We start from the raw sequence: 15270 nt of genomic DNA, 5'->3' as shown, positions 1-15270 counted from the left end.
TAGGAGCCCATGAAATCCAGAGCACCCCAGCTACATTTGGAATACAGATTCTACAAGCAGTTAGGATCTGGAGGTAAAGTCTTAGGTTAACTTTTAAATTTGAAATGAAGTAGATCATTATGACAATTATGTTTTAGTTTTAGGGATTAGTATATTTGTAAATTTGATGAAGGAGAGTCATTTCTTATGGCTGTACTTACATTGTCTAACTATAGACTTTGTTGTAGAAAAAACAAGAATCTTACTAAAGCTAATGGTTCTTTTTATTTTAAATATGACAGATTTGAAGCTTTTTGTATGAGCAGAGACGATTGCAGAAAAAAATACTAATTTGAGAATAATAAAAGAAGCATGTAGTTTCCATATTCTTAGCCTTTTGGGGGATAGTATACTATTGGAATGCCTTACAATATTGTGGTAGGCTGAAGAATGGTCCTGTAAGAGATATCCCATTAGATAAAGCTTGAAACTTGTACATGTTACCCTATGACAGACAGCTTACAGGCATGGTGAAATTAAAAGATTTTGAGGTATTGAGGTTATTCTAGAACAGCGATGGCAAACCTTTTGGAGTTTTCACGGATACAAAACACCCTGCTGTGGCATGTGTGCCATAGGTTCTAGAATATCTAGGTGAGCCCTAAATGCAGTCACTAGCATCCTTGAATGAGAGAATTAGAGGAACAATTTACATGCATATTAAGAAGAGAAGGCAGTATGACACTGAGGCAAAAATTAGACCCAAATGCTAAAGAGTGCTTGCAGATACAAGGTTCTAGAGAAGGCTTCTAGCTAGGATTGTTTCCTTAAGAAAGGAAACATGAAAGGGGCATGGCCCTGCTAACATAACACCTTGGTGTGAAATTGACTTCAGATTTCTATTGCCAGTCTTTAAAGAAATAAATTTATATTGTTTTAAGCCACCAAATTTGTAATAACTTGTGAAAGTAATCTAGGAAACTAATATATTTTTGCATAAACTGTAAGCAAGAATGGGCCTTTTGCGTCACTGGAAAACAGGTCTAGTTTATGTTGCCTTTTTTTCATGGTAAAGCTTCTTTTACTTCTGTGTACTACTATTCTTCGAATTGTTAATGATTTTACTTCTATAGTTTTCCCTACAGTGCATGTACTTTGTTCCCTCATATTTAATACAATGGAATTTCTTCATGTACAGTACCCTTTTGTAAGCATGTTTGCATCTGGTTGGTAGAACTATCCTTTCTTCATATGGTATAGATTTTATATTTTTCTCCTAAAGAGTATAATTTACAAATGAGTAGGGTTACAATTGCAGGGTTAGTAAATTTTAAATTTTATGTTGGTACATTTATCATGATAGATGTCACACAATGCATGCTTAAGTCATACACAAAAAGGCCTGTGTTAACTTTGTGTTGCCTTGACAGGAATACTTGAGATAATCAGTTTAAAAGAAGGAAACATGTATTTTTGATCATAGATTCACAGGTTTCAGTTCACAGTTGTTTGACGTCACCATTTTAAATCTCATGAGGCAGTGCATCATGGTGAGAGTACATGGCAGAGGAAATCTGTTTACTTTATCATAGCTGGGAAGCTGAGAGACAGGAAGTGGCTGGGGTACCAGTATGCTCCTCAAAGGCAAGCTCCCCAATAACCTAAGTTCCTTCCCTTAGTCTTTATCTCTTAATGGTTCCCCCAAAATTCCTATAGGATAGGGAGCAAGTCTTTAACATATGGACAATTGGGGACATTCTAGATCTAATCTATAGGAAGACCTCAAGGAAGTACCGAAATTATTACTGAAGGTTGAGATTTAAATGAGATGGGGGATAAAGAAATTGTATTGGAAGCCCATGTATTGGTTAGGATTAACACGTAAAGCAAAAATTAAGTAAAACTTACTGAGTCATAGGCAGGATACTGCTTACAGGATACTACTAGAATTTCAAATATTGTCATCCATATTTTGAGTCATTATGATCTGCCTTTCTTTGTATGTTTAAATCTTACTCTGTGATTGATTGTTCTTACAAAGTGCCAAAGGTGAAGTAGTCTTTACTCAGTGATTATAAAAGCATCTCTTTTCTAGATTTTTAAATTTGTTTTAACTTCTTTTTAAATTGTATTTTAACTTCTTTGATTTTTCGATTTTGAAATTTTAACTTTAAGAGTTGTATCAGATAAAAACATAAAATTGTATGTCTCTTAGTACTTGAATGCTGTAGAAGTACAGTGTAGTCTGTAGATACCAGCATTTGCAGTGTTGTCTTTGTATATAAAGATGCTCCCTGCTGCCATGAGTAATCATTTATATTGACTGAACATGAATGGTGTTGGTTGGTGCATATCATAGAGGCTCTGAAACAATGATAAATGTGTTATTTTTAACTATTTTATGAGTCATGTGATTTTTGGTTACTCTTTCATGATTTTCATGAATCATGAATTTGATAAGTAGTTTTTGAGTGCTCATGTAATCCTTGTAGAAAAACAGGAGAGTTTAGTTATTTGGGGAGAATTGGTGATTGCAAAATTTCATTTTGGAATTGATACCCACAATGTTCAGGTTTTTAGAAATGGGTCACATTAGGTAATTTAACCTATAACACTTGTATAATGTGTTATATTTAAATGATAACTTGTCTTTTAGTATTGCCTCTAAACGTATGTTTAATTAATATCCAGAACATACACAGAGGTCCTAAAATTCAGCTACAAACGTAGAAACAGCTCAACTAAAAATGGACAAAGGACTTAAATAGACATTTCTCCAAAGAGGCACAAAGAGTCAGAAAACATAATGATAATCAATATCTTTAATATTAGATGAATACCACTTAAAACACAACGAGATACCACTTTACATTTGTCAATACGGCCATGGATAATATAAAACAAAAACGAGAAAAAAGCAGGTGTTAGTATAAATGTGAAAAAATAAATGGAACTTTTGTACATTGGTGGTGGGCTTTGTAAAATGCGACATCCTCTGTGGAAAACTATATGATGGTTCCTCAAAATATTAAACATTGAACTACCATTTGATCTGTAAGTTTTACTTCTGGACAGTCCATGAAAGAATTGAAAGTATGGACTGTAGCACAGGATTTGTGTACCCATTTGGGTAATAGTATTATTTACAATAACCAGAAGATGGGACTCAGATATACATAGAAAAGTGGATAAACAAAAGTGCACTCATATTTATAGTAGAATATTATAGTCTGTAAAAGTAAACAAATTCTGAGTTATGCTGCAACATAAATGGGCCTCAAGGACATTATACTAAGTGGAGTAAGCCAGTCACAAGAGGGCAAGTATGTACTGCTCCACTCATACGAGGTATCTACTATAGTCAAATTAATATAGGCACAAGGTACAATGGCAGTGTGAGGATCTTGAGGGAAGGGGAGAGACAGATCTTATTTAATGAATACTGGTTTCAGTTTGGGATATTGAACAGTGTCCGGAGATGAAAAGTGCTAATGATTATTCAACATTGTACGTTTGCCTAATGCCACAGTGCTGTACACTTAAAAATGGTTACAGTGGTTAACTGTGTTGTGGACCTTAATAAAATTTTTAAAAAGATGTATTAGCATGTTTACTGAGATATCTGCAAAAAATTACACAGTTTTTCTGGTTCTCCCTGTTTGGGTTTTTATTCTTTTGTCAGTTTGTCTGTCTCTCTTTCATCTCACTTCCCTGGCAATATCCCTCATTTTTTTCTTTTATTTGTTCAACAGAACTTTTATATGTACAGTAGAATTTTAAAGTTTGATTATAACATATGAGAGGCTGAGTCTTACATTATTCAGTTTTAGATTAGAATATTGTTCTATGCCAGTGTCACTTTCTGTAATAGCAAAATTTAATGTATTACGTAGTCTTGTTTTGTCACATCCACTTAATATTCATTTAGTAAAATGAAGGTCTGGATCTGGCAGTCCTCAGTTTACACGTCAGATCTCCCAGAAGAGAGTATAGAAATTAACAAGAGAAGAGGAGCAAGGAAAAAGTGTGTGAACCATTGCATTGAGTAGGGATGACTTTGGCTATCAGTCAAAGAATGTTATATAAGGAACATGAGTTCAGAGAAGTAGGCACAGAGGGTTGACATAACAAAGAGTAAGGAGTCAGGCTCCTGTCCTTAGTAGGTGGCTTTCTTTTCACCATTCAGGATCTGTTTTTTAAAGGAGGAGATCAAATTACCTTCATTTAAAATAACTTCCAGTTCTTTATCTCCTTTATATATCTGAAATCAGAAATTCAGTATACCTGGATTGAGCTGTGTACATTGTTTTCTTCTTAATTTTCCAGTGATTTTCCTCTTTTCCAAAAGAACTGCTTGGTCCTCTGGGTTACCTAATTTTATAGCTTTATACATATTCAAGCTGAAACATTAGTGTCCCTTGGATTTGGGCCTGTTGGGAGAGTTAAAAGTTCTGTTACTTCTGTCCCTTAATAAGATCTGTCTTGAAATCATTCTTTTCCTTTGTCCTTACTGTCACTTTTCTTTGAATTGGCTTCTGTTTAGCCTCCTGTGTCTCCTTATTTCCACCTCCTACGAGGGAGTTCATCAGTTAGCATAAAGTCTAAATCTCTTTTTCTGCTGACCCACTTTTTAGTTGCATTAAGCTTATTATTCCTAGAACTGATCTTACTATTTTCAGATATTTGTATTCTTTCTGAAGAGTCTGCCTTTTCCTCTGAATCTCTTTCTTTAAGCCCAGTAAACTGTTATTTGTTTTATAGTACATTTTCTGACAACTTTTTCTCTCCATAAAAGAGGCTTCTTTGATTTGATATTATTTTGAATATATATTTATTTTTTCTCATTATTTATGTCTATCCCTGACATTTAATTTTGATCTGGTAGAAAGCAGTGATAATGATATATTCATCTTTTTCTCCTTCAAACTGAGCTAAATGGTTCACAATTATAGTTTCATAGTAAAAATGACCAAAAGGACAATTTTTAAATTTTTATTATTATTTTTTTGTATTTCAGAGACAGGGTCTTTTAGATAGTTTGAAGGTATAGACATTCTACGTTAGCCTCCTAAATTGTGAGTTTATAGGCATGTCCCACAATTTTTCTCATTTTTAAATCTCCCAAGGATTTCCCCATCATTGTATGTGAAGTTGTAACATAAAACCTCCAGATTTTCTGTAGCTTTATATGATCCTGTGTGCAAAACTTAATATTTTAATACTATATAAAATTGTTATAGTATTAATTTTTAGTTTATTTTGAATAAGCTATACAATTTCATAAATTGTATTTATTTTAATTAACTCTTACTAGTATTATCCTATGATTAGGTACATTTAATTCTTGATTTTAAGAAAGAAAACATCATTAATGAGAATTTTTGGTGGAAATTGTAAACTAAGCAGTTTACATTAAACTGTACAATTTAGCCATCTAAAAGGCTTCATTTTCCAGAGAAAGTGATTCTTAAATTCTTAAAATTCAGTTTTTTATTTACTTAAAAATATATTTGAATTATTGATGTTTCATAAAAATGCATGGAATATATTTTGAAGTTTATATCAAAAATTATCTTGAAGATCTGATTCTGAATAATCTCTTCATGTATATTTCCTTGACATCTGGTAGTTAAAATAGGCCGTATTGGAAGAAACTTGAAATTAATTCATTCCTTTCAATTACTATTAATATCTTTTTTTTTTACTTAGGGAAAAACAAAACAGGAAAAAAAAAGGTAGAAATAATACAGAATTTCAAAAAATAATGCAGAATTTAAAAAAAGTAAGAAATCACTAATAGAAGTAGTTGCTTAAGTCACAAAATCAAAGCATAAAAAGTAGACAAACATCTCTTTATCATAGGAAGTAAAATAATTTTGTCATAAATTACTTATCTGTGTTAACCTTTTTGTTGCTTTAACCAAATACCTGAGGAGACTAATTTAGAGAAGGAAAAGTTTATTTTGGTTCATGATTTTAGAGGTTTCCGTCCATGGTAATCTGGCCCCATTGCTCTTCAGCTTGCGGCAGAGTGGAAATGTTCAGGCAGAAAGGTGTGGCAGAAGAGAGCTGTTGACTTAGGGGAGTGGGAAACCAGGGGCGGAGCAAAGCAGCTGTAGGAGGAGCCAGGCACAAGTTGCTCCCTAAAAGTCACACCCCCATGACCCACTCCCTTCCCTAGGCCCTACTTTATAGATTTTCATTACTCCCTAGTGATGACATCAGATTATTACCTCATCAGTCAGTTAATCCACAAATGAAGTCAGAGCCTTTATGACTTTTGAAAGTGCTACCTGTGAACATAAGAGACTTTAGGGGACAATTTGTATCTTAATCCTATGTACTGAAGGAAGGAAGTACTCTTGGTACACTTCTAATGGTAGAAGAAGTATTCAAAATACTGTTTGAGATCATGAATATGTTTTTTTTATTTAAAGAGAAAAACAAAACTAAATGAAGCAAAACAGTAAAAGGCTAGAAGTAATACAGAATTTCAAGAGAAAAATTATACAGTAAGAATTCACCAGTTTATAGATCACACATTGTCATCTTAGAAGCGGTTGTCCAGATTACCAAATTAAAGCATACAAAGTGGAGATTAGTACAGTGAGATTGCAGTCAGTTCTCTTCAATGATCCAAGAAAAACTCAGCAATATGGTTCTCTATCCTACACATTTAAATATACTTGCATTTATAGCCTTTGGATCACTTTCCTTCCTCTCTTTTTTACGCTAACAATCACACCTTTTAGTTTCCATTACTTCCACAGTTTTTATAACTTTTTCTTTGAAGAGGAAAAGAAAAAAGATTTTAAAAAAGCCAAAAAACAAAACACCAAAGCACCAACGAAAAACCCAATGTGACAAAGCAAAACAGAGTCAGTTAGAGATCATGAATATGTTAAATCATCTCAAGTGAGTGGCTTGACTTTTAACAATGTTAGACCACCTGTTACTGTTTTATGATTTATTTAAACTAGTTCATACTGTTCTGTCACTTGAATTCTGATACATAAAACCAAGTATTTAGTAAAGTGAGTATGGGAGGGAATATGAGTGAGATTATATTTTCCAGTGTGTGAAATTCTGTTCTCATTCATGCTTGAATTTTTGGGGGGAAAAATTAGACTTCCCATTAATTAGAGATGCTAGCAAACAGCCCTGAAAATTAGAGATGTGGGAAATTCTTAGAACTATCTTTCATGGATTCAGAATGGGTAGTGCTTTTTTGGGTCTTTTGTTTTGGTACCAGGGACTTGAACTCATGACCTGGCACTTACCAGGCAAGCACTTGAGCCACTGAGCTAAATCCCTAACCCAAGAATAGGAAGCTTTTTATGGTAGAATCAAATAAAAATATTTTTATAATAATTGGAAATGGGTACAATATGAGTTTACTGTTGAAAATTCAATTGAGACAAATAAATAATGCACAAGGTTGCTATTGCCCAAATAAAGTTATACCTAAACAATTTAGTAGCCAATACTTAAATCATAGACACAGGTAGTGTCTTAGTTACTTTTTGCTCGTTGCTGAGACAAAATACCTGATGCCCAAGTTGGGAAAGGAAAGGTTTATTTCTTACAGTTTTTGGAGGTTTCAGTCCATACTCAGTTGGCTCCAAGACAGGTGGGCATGGCTGGGCCACAGTTCATAGCGGCCACCAACAACAAACAGGAACGGGCAAAGAGCAAGACACACCTTTTTCCTGCCATTACATCACATCCTGGCTCCACCCTTAAGTGGGTGGGGCACATCAATCCAAGCCTTAGACAATGAACCAATCACAAATACACAATGCAAACTCATGAGGCCTGGGGGACACAGACATAAACGGTGACAGGTAGTAACTTCACTCCTTCATTATTCTTCCTTGTAAGCCTTTTTTCTGAGCTCTGCCTCCTTTTTTTGAGACAGGGTCTGGCCATCTAGGTCAAACTGGCCTTGAACTCACAGTACGCAGTCCATGGTGACCTCAGACTTGCAGTGATCTCCCTGCCTCAGGGTCCTAAGTGTTGGCATTCTAGGCGAGCACCACATTTCCTGGCTGAGATGTCCCTTCTGTTCTCTTTTTCCTTTAACTGTTCCCACAGAATTTCTGTCTTGTGGTCTTGCCTACCATGGTTTGGTGACTGTGGAGCTTTGTTTCTTTTACCAGGGGTATTGCCTCTGCCCCAAAGCCTGTTAGTTGTCCTCACATTGTTGGATCAGTGTTAAAAATCTATCCAGACTTGTCTTGAGAAATAAAATTATAATTTGATATAAATACTTTCCATTCAAATTTTTCTTTGTGATATTGGAAGAATTTTTAAAATTTACATTTTTTCCTTTGGTTGCAAAAATGGTTTAAATTCTTCATGACAGTTTGTAAAGTCCAGGAAATATACAAGTGAAATTAGAGATTACCTGTAATCAATGATTAGCTTTTTAGGGTTTCATTCAGTCTTTTCTATTTGTATGTATATTTACTCACTAAAATATTTCAGAAGTAATGCATGGTTACAAAAACAACAAAAAAATTAATCAGAATTATTGCCCTTTACAATTATTTCTAAAGATAAAGATACTTTAAAGCTGTCTTTGTGTTCCAAAATGATAACGTGCAATTTATTTAATTGTCCAGGGTTGATAGGTGTTCAGATAACTGTCAAAACAGTGGCAAGCAGAAACCCCCAAACGACACCCAGGATTTGGAGGCAGATTTATTTATGTCAATTGGCACTGATTAGGATCATTCCCAGAACGTCAGGTCCTGATCTCTGATGATCTAGGGCTTATATGACATAAGCAGGCAGGAGGTACAGAGGCAGGATGGCTTATAAACTGGAGATTGCTTTCTATGTGCATCATAGTGACCAGCTATTTCTAACCAGCAGAGCAGCCAGATCTGGAACAGGAACTACTACCCAGACAACTAGGAAACCCAGAGTACCGTGGGGTGGGGAAGCTTACGACCTGTAGCTTATTACCCTTTAAGCTTTAAGGCCAGCAAGGAGGGCCTCTTTGTTGCTTCCAGTGTCTCTGATTTCTCGAGCCTCTTTAAGGGACTTGACTGATTAGGCTGGGCCCACTGAAGACTACTCACATTGAAGGAAAAGGGATTTTGCTAGGGCTGTATTCCATATGACAGGAATCTGAAGAGAAAGGAGCCTCTCAGTATACCCACCCCGGATTATTAAAGACAGCAGCCACTGACTCTTGTTCAGTAAAAGTAAACCTTTTCTATATTCGGTAGGCCATGGAAATATAGGCTAGAGGGCCCAGTGTACGAGGTGGTGGAGAGACGATATAGCATTGTTAATGCCATTCATTGATGCAGCTGTGAAGTACACCCAGGCTGTGATGTGAGCACCTGCAGGTGGTACAGAAAAAAGGTTTGGTCAGAAAAAGCTCAGTGTAGTTGGAAGAAGTAAAACTACTGTTATAGTCCTTGAAGCTATGAAATTTAGAAAAATTGTTTTTCTTGGAAGAAAGAGCTTGTATTTAAGATGATGAAGTTTTTCAGTGGCTTTTTGTTTTCCTCTAGATGGGATACCTCAAGTTTACTATTTTGGGCCTTGTGGTAAATACAATGCAATGGTGCTGGAACTGCTGGGTCCTAGTTTGGAAGACCTGTTTGACTTGTGCGACAGAACATTTTCTCTTAAAACGGTTCTCATGATAGCTATTCAGCTGGTAAGTAAAGCTGAGGGTCTGAAGCTGTTTGAACAGTCGCATGGCTAATTGGTCACAGATTTAAATTAAAAGTTATACTAAAGTTTTGTAACATTCTCTTGAGAGCCTTTAGCCACTACTTACTACAAATGTTTCTACTTTCCATTTTATCTTTCCAGGGTGCATGTAACATAAAATAACTGAATCAAGTATATTTTACTTGAATGAAAGTATCTTAAATACATTAAGAATAGAGTACTTACTTCGAAATTTAAGTTGTTTTTAGCAAACTTTTCTTGTATAAGATGAATACTTCAGAAACATAAATTTTTAATTTTTACAATAGACTTTAATGAACTAATAAAAGAATAAACAAAGTAAAAGAATCTTTTTCATTATTTAAGTTTTAGGGAACATATGGGAAGAAAATTTAGGGGATGGGTTTAAGATAGTTTTCAAATAAATGCCAGTAGAAATATACACAGTTTTAAAATTATTGTTGTCCATTGACTCATTAATTTCATTTCTAAAAACTTGCCTTATGGAAATATTTAGATGTATTTAAAGTTTTATGCATAAGCATGAATATAATGAAGATGGAAACTAAGTTGAGTGAACTGTTAATAATCATAAAATAACATGCGACTACTAAAATATTATTAAAACTATTTTATGACCCAGAAAGTGCTCAAAAACTTAATTAATGAAAAGGTCATTGAATGTTATGTATCATGTGATCTAGAGTTTGCTGATAAACTACAATGGTCTCTGTGACTATTGTTTATGTTGTTAATTATGATTGTCTCTAAATGAAGCAGTTTTCTTAATTATAATGTCATAGTTTATAAGTTTATACAATGAACATTATTTGAGAATCTGTAAAACTATTAATATAGATGTACTATATTGATATTGAGTTGGGTTCTAAAATTTCTACTTTCAGAATCTTATTTTTAAGAGTTCAACCTAGGAAAAATTAAAACAAATTAAAAAGGAAAACAAATGATACTGGCATTTTGATTTAACAGACCAAACTCTTAAATATCTTTAACATAAATTTAAAAGTTGCCTGATTCTCCAACTGAGGAAGAATAATACAACTTTATGAGTATGTTTATTTATATTTTTGAGTTTAAGATTTTTTAAATCAGTAAAACCTTTTGATTTTATGCGGTAGTTTACTCTCAGCATGTTGATTGAGATTTACTGGTAGGAAATAAAGTTACAAAATTTAAACTTGCATTCTAGTGACCATATGTGAGTGTGTGTGTGTGTGTGTGTGTGTGTGTGTGTGTGTATATATATATATATATTCTCACATATGTGGAATTTCAGACTGACATCTTGTTACTTTAAAGGATTAAAACAGTTTCTGAATTTTTTTATGTTGCTTTCATTGTAGAAGTCATGTCTTGCTTCTGTCGGTTTCTTAAACAAATAAAAGGCTAAAAAAATTTCTTTATTCTTTTTTTTCCTCAAACCAAGATTTCTCGCATGGAATATGTCCATTCAAAGAACTTGATATACAGAGATGTAAAACCTGAGAACTTCTTAATAGGACGACCAGGAAACAAAACCCAGCAAGTTATTCATATTATAGATTTTGGTTTGGCAAAGGAATATATTGATCCAGAGACAAAGAAACATATACCATATAGAGAACACAAGAGCCTTACAGGAACAGCTAGATATATGAGCATAAACACACATTTAGGAAAAGGTACGTGTACGTTTTGTCGGTAAGTTTGAATTCATTGGCTACGCAGATAGTATTGATTTGTATTTATTACGGTTCAGTTATTGGAGATTACAAGAGCTTTTATGTAGCAATTTTTATTTATTCACGTAGTTAATTTGCTGTCATTTATATTTTAATAATACTTTTAAAGTAAGTTGCTGTAGGCTATAACTGGTAATCTTCTATCACTGTATTTTTTTCTCTGATAACTTGAAATTTACAACTTTGTACATTTAGGGGGATACATTTGTTTATTTCCATTAAAGAACAGAAGACAGTGTTTCATTTTAACTGGGTATTACAACCAGGTTGTGTTGCTGTATGGCTAGTCTGAGAAATAAGACTTCAGGCTCGCGAGCCTGAAGACTAACAGCAGCTCCTGGAGAGGTGGGCAGAGCTGACTGCTAACACGGCTTAACTCTGTCCTACCTGTGTGGCTGTGGGCAGGTCATTTAAACTTACAGTTTCTCATTTGTAGAATGCGTAAAATAACATCAACATCACAGAGTTTCCATAGCCTTTCTTTCCTTATTTAGGACCCAATCTAGGAATGTATATTAATTTGTTGTATCAATATACTCTTTTTCACAAGCTCCTCAGCATTTTTTCTTTTTTTTTTTTGTAGCTCATAAACCTTAGTAATTTTGAGGAACACAGAGTATTCTCTAGAATGTGCTCATTTTGGATTTTTTTCGTGATTAAATTTTCTTATGCATACTTGATGCACTTACAGAAGTAGTGTGTTCTTATTGCATCATGTCAAGGAGTAGATGTATAATTAGTTCCTCATAGCTTTGATTGCTTACTTTGGGTAATGTCTGCTAAGTTTTATCTTCTAAAGAGCTTTTTATTTTCCCCTTGTAACTAAAAAATTATTTTGTAGGTAGATCTTTAAGTTTCTGTAAATATATTGTTCTTTGTCAAACATCTATTAGATTAGCATCCACTGATGATTTCTCTTACATCATTCCTTATGTATTAAATGGATATCTAACCTAAACTTTCATTCCATATGCATAGAACATAAGAAACCTTCCCTTTCCCCATTTATTAACTGAAATTTATATAGAGTTAAACTTATGCAATGTTATATACTGATGCACTGCGTTGTTATTTATTTTGATGCTTAACGGATACCAGATTTGGCCACTGGTATTTCCTTCAGATTGGCTTTTCTTGACATGTTCTCATGGTTCTTTAAGCACCTCCTTACTTTCTGGTTACAACAAGTTCTCCCAGTTCATCTTATAATTTCTCTGCCTCAGCCATATAATCAGCCATTTCTCCCAGAATTCCTAGGTGTATTTATTAGGTGCTAATATTGTTTAGAAACTAAGATTTAACCACTGATTATGTTCACTGCTAGGGTTTGTTGTAGTGGCTAAGCCTTTACTGTAGCAGAACTAGTGTAGGAAGAGTGAGTATGTGTCTACATACCCAAAGAAATGTGCCCACACACGTATTTGCATATATACACATGTATTAATAGCTTTCTGTTAAAAGCATCAAGTTTATACTGATACAGGTAATTCTGATCTTAATGTTACTGCCAACTGATAGTGCCGATCTATATTTGTAATTCTTTTCCTTAAAATTTTTTTGAAAATTTCTGCCGGCCGCTACTCATTTCTTCAAACAGCCTAAGATACTCAGAAGATAGCTTGCGAATTGGCAAGTGATTGTACATCAAAAAGCAAGCTAAGAATTATTTGTAATTTTATTGAAGAATTTTAAAATTAAGGTATAATTTACATTAAGTATACAATATGAGTGTGTGATTTGTGAGTATTGACAAATATACACATATGTAACCCACAACCCCATCAAGATTTGGAACATTTATCACCTTGAAAATTTTCTTCTTCCTTATTTCCTGCTTTTTCAGAAGCAATAATTTAATTTGTTTCTATCACTATGTATTAGTTTGCTAATTCTGTTATCTTATGTAATTAAAGTCATCTGGATTCTTGCTCAGTAGCTGTCTGTGAGAGTCATTTATATTGTTGCAAGTATCAGTACTTTTTTTCTTAATGCTGAGCAGTAGCTGTAGCATAAACATACTACAAATTGTTTATCCATTCTTCTGTTTTTACCCATTTGAGTTGTTAACAGTTTTTGACTGTTCTGCATAAAACTGTTGTGGTGTTCCTGCAGATCTTTTTTGTGGGCAGACGTTCTCTTGAATTGAGTTGCATGTTAGATGTTATTTATCATTAAAGGAAAATACCAGTCCTTTCCCCAGAATGCTCTTCCCACTGTTATTTCTGCTGGCCGTGAACGAGAGTCTCTTCCATGTTCTGGGGAGCGTTTGGTCTTGTCAGTCTTTCTTTTATTTTAGCCATTTTAATGGACATGGGAAGGTGTTTTGATTCCACTGTTTTTGAGCTCCATTTCATGCGTTTATTGGCTATTTGTCTTATTCTTTGGGAACTTTTTTTCAGTTTGATCACTTGTAGTAACTCTTGATAAAGTATTTTGGATACACGTTCTTTGTGAAATAGAGGCACTGTGAATATTTTCAACTTTTCTTGCCTATTTCATTTTCTTAGTAGTGTCTTTTAATGAACAAAAGTGTTAAATATGAGGTGTACTTACCAATGTTTCTTTTATGATTATTGCTCTTTGAACCTTAAGCATGTGAAATCTTTAGCCCCATGTGATAAAAGTATTTTATGTTTTCTTCTAAAACCTTCAATGATTTTAGCTTTAGTTTTATATCTGTAGTTAATCCAGAATTCTTTTTTTGTTTGCGAAATAGATTAAGATTTTAATATCATAATCTTTCCCCTTGAATTACCTTTGTTGTTTCTAAGAAAATAATTTTGATATTATACAGTATTTGCAATATTGTATAACATTTTTTCTTCAGCCACAGTGGTTTTATCAGAGAAAGTACAAACTTAATTTTCTGCTTTTAAATTCTGTTCCTGATACCTCACAAGAGATAGACAGGAAAGTAAGCCAGTCAGTGTATATCATTCATCACTGCTTAAAGTGCCTTTCTGAATAAAGCCAGACAAGGACAGCAGCTTAGGAGTCATTTAACCCAGTCTTCAGCTTTTCTAACCAGTCTTACGCACTGCACACCACGACTGTTCTGTCTCTCAGTGAGAGCTAACTAACCTTTGCATGGCTCTTACAGCCTGCTTGATAGAGACACATAGCATTTTTTCTTTTTCAGCTATCTGAAAAACCTAAAACATGCAAATTGGCTTCACTTTAAGAATAGTAGAATTTAAACATCTAAAATTATAAACATAAGTTTTACTAAGATAGTATTATTGGTGGGCACAAATTTTCTTATGAATTTGAAGTATAATTGACACCCAACTTTAAAGATTGTGCCTTCTATTAAAGAGGCACATCTGCTTTTGTGTGTATAACCTGCTTTTGCGTGAAATATTCTGTAATGTTATTTCATTTTAGGTAGTTTTGAACAAACTACTTTATAACAACTAACAAAGGTTCACTAACTGCTCTATTGTGAGACATGAAGTCATGACTTCCTTATGGTTTAATGTTCCTTGTCTGAACAATGCCAAATGTAACAGCATTCTATTTGTAGAAATGGTGAAATAAGTCTCATATGTGGGTGCTTGTTGGGAAAGGCCCTCAGACCTTGGGAAATGACATTTAATTGTTGTAGTTATCTATTTTTACTGCTCTTTCAGGAAGAAAACCAAAAATATTTCTTTGGCACATACTAAATACAGCAGAGCTTACTTTTTAGTTTCCCTGTTTTATAAAAACCCTGTTTCTCAGTTTTTATATAGAATAGATAGACAATATTAACAGGCAAACAGGCAAACAAAGTAAGTTTGCCAGATTATATGAATTTCTGTGTAAAATAAGTTATGTAAACTGTAATAATTATAAATTTAAGTATTGAACTTTTTTT

The 15270-nt window shown here is 33.7% G+C and overlaps 1 protein-coding gene across 9 annotated transcripts in view; it reads left to right on the top strand.

Annotated features, from left to right (window-relative positions):
• The window catches only part of Csnk1g3 (casein kinase 1 gamma 3), a 109226-nt gene that overhangs the window by 56359 nt on the left and 37597 nt on the right, over positions 1 to 15270 (top strand). For all 9 annotated transcript variants that reach the window (XM_063232440.1, XM_005007009.4, XM_013141076.3 and 6 more), the window contains exons 4-6: positions 4 to 73; positions 9507 to 9655; positions 11120 to 11354. In XM_063232440.1, coding sequence (XP_063088510.1) covers positions 4 to 73; positions 9507 to 9655; positions 11120 to 11354 — 454 coding nt within the window. The remainder of the gene's footprint in view (positions 1 to 3; positions 74 to 9506; positions 9656 to 11119; positions 11355 to 15270) is intronic.

The sequence above is a fragment of the Cavia porcellus genome, unplaced genomic scaffold (genome assembly GCF_034190915.1).
Source record: "Cavia porcellus strain 051 isolate PalLab524CR breed Dunkin Hartley unplaced genomic scaffold, mCavPor4.1 scaffold_21, whole genome shotgun sequence".
NCBI lineage: Eukaryota > Metazoa > Chordata > Mammalia > Rodentia > Caviidae > Cavia > Cavia porcellus.
This window is presented reverse-complemented; position numbering and strand designations above follow the sequence as displayed.